The sequence below is a fragment of the Notamacropus eugenii genome, chromosome 1, assembly GCF_028372415.1.
Source record: "Notamacropus eugenii isolate mMacEug1 chromosome 1, mMacEug1.pri_v2, whole genome shotgun sequence".
NCBI classification, from domain to species: Eukaryota; Metazoa; Chordata; class Mammalia; order Diprotodontia; family Macropodidae; genus Notamacropus; species Notamacropus eugenii.
The window spans coordinates 247089527-247101969 of record NC_092872.1 but is presented as its reverse complement, the minus strand read 5'-3'; the positions used below and the strand labels follow the sequence as shown (position 1 = coordinate 247101969).

The following is a 12443-nucleotide window of genomic DNA, read 5'->3' as shown; positions in this document are numbered from 1 at the left end:
CCAGAAAAGGGTAAGTTTCCTAATAAGTGAAAAATAGTGCTTCCTTTGTTAAAAAATGAAATCAAAACTGACCTCATGAGTAGGAAAGGGAAAAAAATGCCTATTTAAAATTTATATATGTTTACATTTTTATGATAAATCTCTTTGTATCTATGTAAATTGTCAAAAGGATGAGTGAGATATCAGATTCACAGATAGAAGAGAGAGAGAGAGAGAGATTGAGAGAGAGAGAGAAGAGAGGGAAAGAGAGAGGGACAGGAGAGATAGAGGCAGAGAAGGAGAATTTTCAATAAAATAAGACATTATAAAATTGTTGATAAGAATGAAAAGTATTATCTCTGTTTTTCCTTTTAAAATTCCACCTTAAAGTTTGTGATTGAATAAAAGAATCAGGCTCATGGAATTCTTTATTATCAGGCATTTCTTTTTACCATAATTTGCTAATACTACCACCACCATCACTACCACTAATGCTATTGCTGCTGCTGCTACTACTACTACTAGTACTACTAGTACAATCACTACTACTACTATGACTGCTACTCCTACGACTACTGCTGCTACTATTGATGGTGCTGCTTCTACCAATATAAATAATTGTACTGTTTTCCCGAACAATAATTTCATGGCAGTAGGGAACATTTAATATGGAAAATAACTTCACTAATGTAGTTTGCCACCTGCTATAACTTGCCTTCTTAGTTGCCTTGTGTAACAAGCATTAGAACCTTGACCTCTTCAAACTCATGTCAGAGGTAGGATTTAAATCTAGTTCTTCCTGAGAAAAATACCTGCCTTCTGTCTACCACTCTGCACTGCCTCATTCATCACATATGAATTCATGGCAATACTATATAGTAAACTCCCAACATTTTGAAATCATGTAAAATGAATTTTTTTAAACGTGGTTTTGGTATAAAGTATAAGTTCTAGGTCCTCCTTTAAAACTTGCAGTTTCCTTTATCCAGGTACACATTATAATTTAATAGAATATAATAGGACAAGATTGGATATATCATTACATAATATAATACAAAAATATGATAAATATATATAGACATTTATATTATATAAATGCATAATGCATTCAAATTTATTTACTATACAAACAGACCTAACATATTTATATGTATATATTACATTTGCATACTATTAGTAACATTTTTTAAAAAATTATCTAGTTTCAGTAAGGTAATGATGATTACTGATTTGCAGTTAAGGGATTCCCCTCTTTGAGATCACACAATCTTGCCAGTTTTTAAACCACTTTTTCCAAAAAGACAGTCAGACATAGTAGAAAGAGAATTGAACTTGAAAAAGGAGGATCTAATTAGAATTGTAGTAGATTAGATCTGATTGGGTTTAATTAGATTAGAAACTGATCAGAAATTTGAATTGGAAGGATCTAACTTTGTCACTTGCTATTTCCATAGTTGGACAAATGACTTGAAATCTGTAAGTCTGATTTCTCATTTCCAAAGTGAAGACAATTACATCTGCTCCATTTTTTTGCAGCACTGTGTGAGCATGAAAAGGAACGATATATAAAACTATGCTCTATACGGCAAAGAGATTTCTTCAAAATTTAATTTTTTTTATTAGCAGAAAAAAACCTGGGAGTTTTTACATCCTTGTTAGGATGTTATGATGGAGAACTGGTTAACTTTTCCCTTTTCAATTATTGTTCAAGAAATTCCTAATCTAATTTGTTTCAATCTAACAACTACCAGAAGCATAGAGTGGGCCCTTCTACAATTCTTGTTTTTATCTAAATCCTTGTGTCTTCTTTGGTGGGAAAACTGGCAAGAGGTGGATTCAGACATGGGGACCACAAAGGAAAGATGGGGAGTGAGAGACAAGAAGTGACAAAAATTGCCAATTACTTCTGGCTCACCTTCTCCCCCTTCCCTTCCCTTTGCATTGCTTCATCACAGTTGGTGACACCAAAGAAACCTACTCCTTTCTTTTTAAAACTCATTGTCTTAGAAACTCACCAGGCTTGTCAATTTCAAATCTTTGCTCAAGTACCTAATCTCCCTTCTCAATTGACTTCTAATATTTTGGAACTTTGGGCACAGGGATTATGAAGACAGAGGGTGTGTTAAGGTACAAGAGAAAAGGAACTAGAAGTCTCTAATCAGTGAGCAAGGAGCACGCATTGAGGCACTTTGAGAAAAGTATTCAGGACAGGAAAGTTGTCATTTTCAAAAGGGAATATAGTCTGTACTAACCTTCTCATTTATAAAAGCACCATGAATATATTTGTGATTGTGTTGTCTTGATGGTATAGGGGAGCTGCCATAGCTGATGTGCTTGCCCATAACAGATGGTATAGAAATCATGTCATGAAGTCAAGTTCATAAGCATTATTAAAGGGATTACCATGCACCTGACACTATGCTTTGGGCTCACAATACAAAGGCAAGCAGAAACAAAAGAAGCCCTTTCTATTAAGGAGCTTATATTCTAATGGGTTAAGACAAACTCTAGGCATATCTTATTGAGGAAAAAGCAAAACAAAAAAGGAAACCATCATGTTAACACTAAATTGCATTCATCAAAGAAATTTAGAATGCACCAAATTAAGATTTGGGAAACTGAGTCTAGAAACCCAGAATCTATGCCCAGTCCCATTATAAGAGAGCTGTGAGAGTGTGAGTAAGTAAGGGATTCTTAATTTGGAGTCCTAATAGAGTTTATAGATTATTGTCAAGTTATGATATTTTATATCTTTGTATAGGTCCAGCCTTTTCATTTGACAAAGAGGGGAGTTTGTGGGGAGGAAGATAGAGAATAAGCAATGCAAGTGACTCTCATAAGAAAAGCCAGTAAATTACCAGTTAACTACAACTGTTTCTCAAGTACAGTTAGCTTTAAAATGAGAATAACAATATGTGTCCTATCTATATCATATTTTCATTCACACCAAATGAAACAGTATAAGTGAAATCCTTTTTCAATAATCTTCTCTCTCTTGGCCTCAGTTTCTTCTATCATCCTCATTTGTAAACGCCTAAAATTTACTTTTACAATTCTTACCTTTGAGTAATAACAATCATAACCGATATTACGTAGTACTTTAAAGCTTGTGAATAATTTTTCTTTCATTTTCTCTTAGGAGTTTTATAATAGCCTGCTGTAATATGCATCTCTGATATTTATCCCTCTTTTGCACATTAGGAAATTGATATTCATAGAAGCAAACTAAGAGACTCATCAGTGTTTCCAGAGCTAATTAAATACGGAAGCGAAATTCAAATCCAGATTTCTCCAGGCTCCAAAGCTAGTTATCTAGCTATTATTTTATGCTTCTTAATTTATTAATTTTTAATACTCATAAGTCAATGATTTTTAAAATATCCCCTCATGAATCTGTCAGGAAATATTAAGCATCTTCTTAGTGCTAGGCCCTGTGTGCTAAGTACTGGAAATGAAAAGAAAGAAAATAATACGCCTTTTCTTCTAGAAGCTCAGATGCTAATGGAGGAGGCAACATGGAAACAATTATGAATAAACATGATACACAGAGGGATATCTAGTGATAATGTCAGGAGGGGATAGCCTCTTTCTCTCTCTGTCTGTATCTCTGTCTGTCTCTATGTCTCTCTCTATCTCTCTAATCATTCATGTGGTTTCTTGAGCATAGGGAATTCATGATGAAGGACTTCCTTTACAAGGAAGATCAATCCATCTTCAAATAATCTTGGAGTGAGAATGGCTTGGGACAAAGAAGATAAGTGATTTGTGCAGAGTTTACACATTCAGAGGAAGGACTGAAGTCAGGACTCTCAAACTCCAAGGCCAGCTCTTTGTCCACATCCTCACATCAAACCATTCTCACAACTTTCCAGTTATTTCTACATTATGATATCTTGTGTGTAATTTACCCCACCATTTTCACCATCATCCCTTCATGTGTTTTCTCCATTATAACCTCTTTGAGAAATGGGACATGTATTTGTATTCCTCAAAGTTTAACAATATCTGGCACATAGAAGATTCTTAACAAACTTTCTATATGTGTACACATGTATGTATATGTATGTATGTATGTATGTATCTAGATATCGCCTGCTATTATTGTTAATCATCCTAAATCGCTGTCTTTTTTATCAACAGCACGTAGCCCAGTACCTGAGACATGAGACTTGCTAAAGAAGTTCCAGTTCGTTGATAGTGTGAAGACACTATAACTTCCTCAGCATCATATTCAAAATCACTGTTTTCTATTTATCCCAAGCTAGATTTTTTATTCAAGGATTTAGAAATATAAGCTCATCAGAGGTCACCAATCCCTCATTCTGTTGATAAAAAGATATCTATTTCTGTCTGTCTTTGTAGGAAGGACACCTGAAACTTGCAACACATTGCTCTGACAGAGATGAATGAGTTGGATTTCAAGAATATTTTTAGATACTGTTTTCCTACCTTGAGATGTAACAGCTTCATTTCTGCTTCTAAGACTGTTTGTGAGTTCTTTCAATTTCTTTTACATCATAAAGTGCTCTCAAGAAGGTCTGGTTTCAGATATTGAAAATGCATATTCCAAACAAGCTTTTATTTGGTGGTGTATATAATGCACCAAAATGGTAGCCAAGAATCATGGATTCTAATTTCTACAGAGCCTAACATTACGTTTGACCTTGGATGAGTCCCTCCCCAGTTTAATATTCCCTTTGCAAAGACTCGTTTAAATCGTTTATGCCAGGAAACTTAGTTGGGTTAACTTCATGGGTGGGGTATTTTGGAGAACTTTGAAGAAAAATGTTGAAGGTGGTATAAAATGTCAGATGAAAAAGAACAAGAATTTCCTGAAGGAAGAAGAAAAAAAAGAAGATGATTGGTGATGATGATGATTTGTGTGCATGATTGGGGATGGGGATGTATGCTATATTTAACCCTGTGGGGAGAATGAATTCATTGAGAAGGGATTGCACTAACCAAAAAATCTTTCCCTATTTTTGGTATAATATAATTTGATTATTTTGTCAAAATTTGATATTGGAATATCAAAGCCTTTTTACTTTGCCTAATTTTAATTCAAATCTTTGTTTTCTTCTCTTTAGTGAACAAAATAATCTACTGTGGGTTGGATTTTGTGGGCATACATGGACAAAAAGAAATCTGATAACATTCTCATATGGCATCAAATAATCACTCCTCAGTGGCTGAGTTCATCTTACAAAATTTCTCTGAAAATCCTCAGGTTAAGATCCTTATCTTCAGCGTCTTCTTAGGACTTTTTATACTGGCATTTACAGGTAACTCACTCATTATGACTGTGATTATTCAAAATCCAGGCCTCCATATACCCATGTACTTTTTCCTTATAAATTTGGCCTTGGTGGATATTCTCTCCTCCTTATCTGTGGTGCCTAAGCTGCTGCAAAATATAATAACCAAGAACACCATTTCCTATGGTGGTTGCATAGCTCAGATATATGTCCTGTCTTGGTGTTTAGGAGCTGAGCTCTTGCTTTTCACAGCCATGGCCTATGATCGGTATGCAGCCATCTGCCAGCCCCTCCACTATACCACTATCATGAGCAAGACAGTTTGTTGTCTCATAGCAACTGCAGTGTGGGCTATCAGTGGGGCCAATACAACAATAAACACCATTATGACTCTTCGCTTGTCATTCTGTGGCCCCCATATCATTGATCATTTCTTTTGTGAAATTCCTCTATTATTGCCTCTCTCCTGCTCCTCAACTGATGTCAACAATGCAATGGTAGTTGTGGCAGACATGTTCTTTGCTATTTTCAATTTTCTTTTCATCTTGGTGTCCTACGGTTTCATCATCTCCAGCATCTTGAAGATCCAGACCAAGGAAGGGAAGAAGAGAGCTTTTTCCACTTGTTCCTCCCACATTATTGTGGTTACCATGTATTATTGTACTATCATTTATGTATACATTATTCCTGGTTTTGGTCAGTCTCTGAAGACAGGCAAGGTAGCTTCAGTGTTTTATAGCGTAGTGACCCCAGCCTTGAACCCTATAATCTATTCCCTGAGAAACAAGGATGTGAAAATAGCACTCAATAAGTTGTGTCCCTTTCTTAGGAAATAATTGAGCATTTGTCAAACTGATACAGTTCAGAAAAATTGGCTCAAGAATGTCTTTGAATCACAAAATTGTTCATGGATCGCAGCCAGGAACAAGTTTATGTATTATCTTTCCTGGTAGACAATGTTCCTGAACTCAGAATGTGCCCTTAGGTAAACTATCTAAGTCCCCAGTTACATTTCTTGTGATCATTTTTCATGAAGGAAAACTCAGGATATGTCCAAAGAATGGCACAGAAACATGAGAATTGCCATACTATGTCAGATACGTGGTTTCGGCAAACAAGAATTTTGTAGTCAAGTCATATTCTAAAGAAACAGTTCGTTTGAATTTATACCCACATACATGACACTTATTTGAATTTTTAGTATGAACTTGATAGGCTTCAGGAACAATGGAAAAGATCACAGTTAATTCCCTTATACCACAGAAGAACTTCTTTTGATTTAATTTGTAGCAAACTAAAGGTCTCTCTTTACTCTCTCTCATCATGCAAAGAAAAGGGTTTCATGAATGCTGATTCTGGTAGAGAATTTTGGTGACTGTGGCAGTGAAAAAAAAGCATAATGAAAGGCTACCAGTATGAAAGATGGGCCCTCAAGCTGATTCCATCTAGACCTAAAGTCCTGAGGCCTGAGCAACAAAAGTGAATGATTAAAAAGAAAAAAAAGAGAATTTCATTATAAGAACTATGAAAGCCATAACCCAGAACAAAGATACCCCCAAAACCCCAATAATCAGAACACTCAAACAAAAAAGTAAGCTCACAAGAAAATTTAGGATTCTTCAGGAAAATGATGCAATCTTTTAAATTATAAAGAAAATAAGAGCTATGGAAGGGAAAGAAATAAACATTTGTATAGTGGCTACTATCTTCCAGGAACAGTACTAAGCACTTTTTACAAGTGTCACTAATTTTGTTTCTTTCAACAACCTGAAATATACATGGTATGATTATTTGCATTTATAGAGTAAAAAGAGATGAAAGAGAAGTGAAGTTATTTGCTCAGGGTCACAGAACTAGTAAGTGTTTGAGGTCAAATCTGAACATAAAGTTTCCTGATTCCAATAGTGCTCCACCCATTATTCCACCAGTAGCCCTCACAAAGAGAAGAAAATTGAAAATAAAGACCCCTTTTAACTGAAAAGATACAGAACTACAGTAAAATCAAAATGGATCAAATTAATTTTTCTGAGAGTCAACATGAATTCTTAAAATAAAGTCAAAAGAATGAAATTGAAGAAAGTGTAATATATTTAATATCAAAATATAACTGATGTAGAAAATAGATCAAGCTGATATAAGTGAAGCTGTAATAATTACTGAGAAAGCTGTTGGTTGGGGGACTTCTAGGAACTAATATGGCAGAGTAAGCAACAAATCACTCTCACTCTCCTTTACTGACCTTGAAAAAAAAGAGAAAATATGACACCAGGAGAAAACCTAGAATAGTAGAGCCAGCAGAAAGATATGGTACAGCAGTTTTTTAGCTTGAGAGACTTGGGGGATTAATAAGAAAGGTCCCTCTTGCTATGGCTGAAGTGAAAGAGTACAGGACAGGAAGCATCCAGGTAAGTCAGCAGCAGACCCCATCTCAACAAACCAGCAGGAGATCCTGAGCCCCAGGGTGATAGAGCCAGTAAGTGCCAGCACCATGGTCCTCATGGGATTTTGCACAATCAGGGAAATTGGGAGACATCAGTATAGAAAACCAGCACTTGCACCATAGACAGGTGTCCACCAGCTATTGAACTTACATATGATCTCGTGCAGCCCTTGGGGAAGAAGAGAACTCCAGCAGTGAGACCACTCTTCCCTCACACCTTGTGCTTCAAGTTTTTGTAACCCCAGGGAAATGAAGAAAGATGCCACCTGAACTCAGCACACAACAGCCAGCTCCAGCTCAGCACCAGTTAACCTACAGCATTATACAGCTTCTAGCTGCCAGAACCAGAGGCCCCAGCCAGTAACCAGGCCTCTAGTTCCCAGCAGAAAAAGCATGGCACAGAGCACCCTGATCCTCAACAGCAGATTAAAAGCCAGAAAAAATCAAACCCAATCAGCAAAAGCAATTTAGAAAAGCAAAGACCAGAAATTCTTACTATGGGGACAAGGAAGAACATTATATAAATTCAAAAGGGGACATCATTGTCACTGTAACCACATCTGAAACATCAAAGTGGAACATGAACTTTCCTCAAGTCCAAAAATCCTTCTTGGAAGAGCTCAAGAAGGATTTTAAAAATCAAATTGTAGAAGTAGAAGAAAAAGTGAGGGGGGAGGAGACAAGATGGCAGAGTAGAAAGACACACATATGCTAGCTCCTAACCCACAGCCCATAAAATATCTGTAAAGAAGAACTCCCAACAAATTCTGGAGCAGGAGAAGTCACAGAATAATGGAGTGGGCAAGATTTCTGTTCCAGAGGGAAATGAAAACCTGATGTGAAAGGTCCGTCACACCCCGGACCCAGAGCAGAGCACAGCCCTGCTTGGCCACGCGGTACCGAGGGGAATAGATCCGAGCAGGCTTCAGGGACAGAATCTCCAGCAGCCACACAGGTCACTCCACCCACACGTGACAAGGGTCGGTAAGAGGGTCTCTTTGGCTGGTCAAGAGGGGAGTGGGGTGTCCCCATAACTCAGGCCCCCTTGGGAAGCAGCAGCTGGGGTGGCGGTGGACAGGGCTTCCCAAAGCAGGCAGGAGCCTGGATCCATTTTTGAAGGTCTCCACATAAACCCCCTGAGGGAACTGAGCCCCTTGAAGCGGCCCTGCCCCCACCTCAGGACCTGAACTTAATCTCACACTGAATAGCAGCCTTGCCCCCGCTGAAAGCCCTGAGGCTGGGAAACAGCATTTGAATCTCAGACCCCAAGAACTGGCTGGGTGCAACTGGAGGCGTGGTGAGTGTGGAAAGAAAACTCAGAAGTCAAGTCACTGGCTGGAAAAATGCCCGGAAAAGGGAAAAAAAAATAAAACTATAGAAGGTTACTTTCTTGGTGAACAGATAATTCCTCCCTTCCTTTCTGATGAGGAAGAGCAATGCTTACCATCAGGGAAAGACACAGAAGTCAAGGCTTCTGTATCCCACACATCCAAAATAAATATACCATGGGCTCAGGCTATGGAAGAGCTCAAAAAGGATTTTAAAAACCAAGTAAGAGAGGTGGAGGAAAAACTGAGAAGAGAAATGAGAGAGATGAAAGAAAAGCATGAAAAGCAGGTCAACACCTTGCTAAAGGAGACCCAAAAAATGCTGAAGAAAATAACACCTTGAAAAATAGGCTAACTCAATTGGCAAAAGAGGTTCAAAAAGCCAATGAGGAGAAGAATGCTTTCAAAAGCAGAATTAGCCAAATGGAAAAGGAGGTTCAAAAGCTCACTGAAGAAAACAGTTCTTTCAAAATTAGAATGAAATAGATGGAGGCTAATGACTTTATGAGAAACCAAGAAATCACAAAACAAAACCAAAGAATGAAAAAATGGAAGATAATGTGAACTATCTCATGGGAAAAACAACTGACCTGGAAAATAAATCCAGGAGAGACAATTTAAAAATTATGGGACTACCTGAAAGCCATGATCAAAAAAAGAGCCTAGACATCCGCTTTCATGAAATTATCAAGGAAAACTGCCCTGATATTCTAGAACCAGAGGGCAAAATAAGTATTCAAGGAATCCACAGATCACCACCTGAAAGATATCCAGAAACAAAAACTCCTAGGAACATTGTAGTCAAATTCCAGAGTTCCCTGGTCAAGGAGAAAATATTGCAAGCAGCTAGAAAGAAACAATTCAAGTATTGTGGGCATACAATCAGAATAACACAAGATCTAGCAGCTTCTACATTAAGGGATGGAAGGGTGTGGAATAGGATATTCCAGAAGTCAAAGGAACTAGGACAAAAACCAAGGATCACCTACCCAGCAAAACTGAGTATAATACTTCAGGGGAAAAAAATAGTCTTTCAATGAAATTGGGGACTTTCAAGTATTCTTGATAAAAATACCAGAGCTGAAAAGAAAATTTGACCTTCAAACAGAAGAATGAAGAGAAGCATGGAAAGGTAAACAGCATAAGGGACTTACTGAAGTTGAACTGCTTACATTCCTACATGGAAGGACAATATTTGTTACTCTTGAAACTTTTCAGTATCTGGGTAGTGGGTGGGATTACACACACACACACACACACACACACACACACACACACACAGCACAGAGTGAGTTGAATAGGATGGGATCATATCTCAAAAAAATGAAATTAAGCAGTGAGAGAGAAATATATTGGAAGGAGAAAGGGAGAAGTGGAATGGGGCAAATTATCTCTCATAAAAGAGGCAAGCAAAAGACGTATTAGTGGAGGGATAAAGAGGGGAGGTGAGAGAAAAACATGAAGTTTACTCTCATCACATTCCACTAAAGGAAGGAATAAAATTCACACTCATTTTGGCATGAAAACCTATCTTACAATACAGGAAAGTGGGGGAGAAGGGGATAAGCAGGGTGGGGGGGAGGTTGCAAGGGAGGGCAATGGGAGGAGGAAGCAATTTGAAGTCACCACTCTTGGGGAGGGACCGGATCCAAAGAGACAACAGAAGCAATGGGGGGACAGGATAGGATGGAGGGAAATATAGTTAGTCTTACACAACACTATTATGGAAGTCATTTGCAAAACTACACAGATTTGGCCTATATTGAATTGCTTGCTCTCCAAAGGGAACAGATGGGGAGGTAGGAATGAAGAGAAATTGGAACTCAAAGTTTTAGGAACAACTGTCGAGTACTGTTCTTGCTGCTAGGAAATAAGGAATACAGGTAAAGGGATATGGAAAGTTATCTGGCCCTACAGGACAAAAGAGAAGATGGGGACAAGGGAAAGGAGGGATGATAGAAGAGAGGGCAGATTGGTTATAGGGGCAATTAGAATGCTCGGTGTTTTGGGGTGGGGGGAGGGGACAAATAAGGAGAGAATTTGGAACCCAAAATTTTGTGAAAATGAATGTTAAAAGTTAAATAAATAAATAATTTTTAAAAAATAGAAAATAAAATTAATTGGAAACTAAGTAATCTAAACTTAAAAAATAAGTGGGTGAAACAATAAATCATAGAAATACTAAATATTGTCATTTAAGAGAATGATAATAATGAGACAACATACCAAAACTTATGTGATGCAGAAAAACTGATTCTTAGAGGAAGTTTTATATCTCTGAAGGCTTACATGAAAAATGGAGAGAGAAGAGATCAATTAATTGGGCATGCAAATGAAAAAACTAGAAAAAGAACATTAAAAAAATTAAAAATCCTCAATTATATACCAAGTTAGAAATACTGAAAACCAAAGAGAGCTCCATAAAACTGAAGTAAAGAAAACTATTGAACTAATGAACAAAACTAGGAGCTGATTTTATGATAAAACAACAAAACAGATAAACTTTTGGTTAATTAGATTCAAAAAAAAGAAAAAAGGAAACCAAATCACTGGTATCAAAAATGAAAATGATTTATTCACCACCGAGGAAGAGGAAGTTAAAACAATAATTAGAAACTGTTTTGCCAAACTAGATGCTAACAACTTTGACAATCTTACTGAAATGGATGAATATTTACGAAAATGTAAGTTGCCCAAATTTCTAGAAAAGGAAGTAAAATGCTTAAAGGACTCCATTTCAGAAATTAAATTGAATAAGTCATCATTGAATTCACTAGGAAAATATCTCTAGGGTAAGAAGGATTTACAAGTGAATTCTATCAGACATTAAAGAGCAAATAATTCTAATACTAAATAGTCTCTTTGGGAAAATTGGCAAATAAAGAGTCTCACCAAATTCTTTTCATGATACAAAAATGGTATTAATATGTAAACAAGGAAGACTAAAAACAGAAAATTATAGACCAGTTTCCCTAGTGAATAAAGATGCAAAAAGCTTAAATAAAATATTAACAAAAATTGTAGTAACTTATCACAAGAATAATAGACTTTGATCAGGTAAAATTTTTGCCAAGAATGCAAGACTGGTTCAATATCATGAAAACTATCATCATAATTGAGCCTGTCAAAAACAAAACTAACAGAAAACATATAATTATCTTAATAGATACAGAAAAAGTTTCTGAGAAAATACAACCCCTATTTCTATTAAAAACTCTAGAGAACATAAGAATAAATGCAGACTTCCTTAAAATCATATCGAGCCTTTACCTAAAACCATCAGCAAACATTACATGTCATGGGGATAAACTAGAAGATTTTCCAGCAAAATATAGAGTGAAACAGGGATGGCCATTATCACCGCTGTTATTCAATATGATACTAGAAATTTTAGTTTAACTTTAATAGAAGAAAAATAAATGGAAGAAATTAGAATAGGCA

General features: G+C 36.6%; 1 protein-coding gene across 4 annotated transcripts in view; it reads left to right on the top strand.

Annotated features, from left to right (window-relative positions):
- LOC140517308 (olfactory receptor 13A1-like) overlaps window positions 1–10515 on the top strand; it is a 107870-nt gene extending 97355 nt beyond the window's left edge. For all 4 annotated transcript variants that reach the window (XM_072628448.1, XM_072628447.1, XM_072628446.1 and 1 more), the window contains 2 exons: window positions 4342–4469; window positions 5067–10515. In XM_072628448.1, coding sequence (XP_072484549.1) covers window positions 5141–6070 — 930 coding nt within the window. In that variant the 5' untranslated portion in view covers window positions 4342–4469; window positions 5067–5140 and the 3' untranslated portion in view covers window positions 6071–10515. The remainder of the gene's footprint in view (window positions 1–4341; window positions 4470–5066) is intronic.
- The last annotated feature ends 1928 nt before the right edge of the window (window positions 10516–12443 follow it).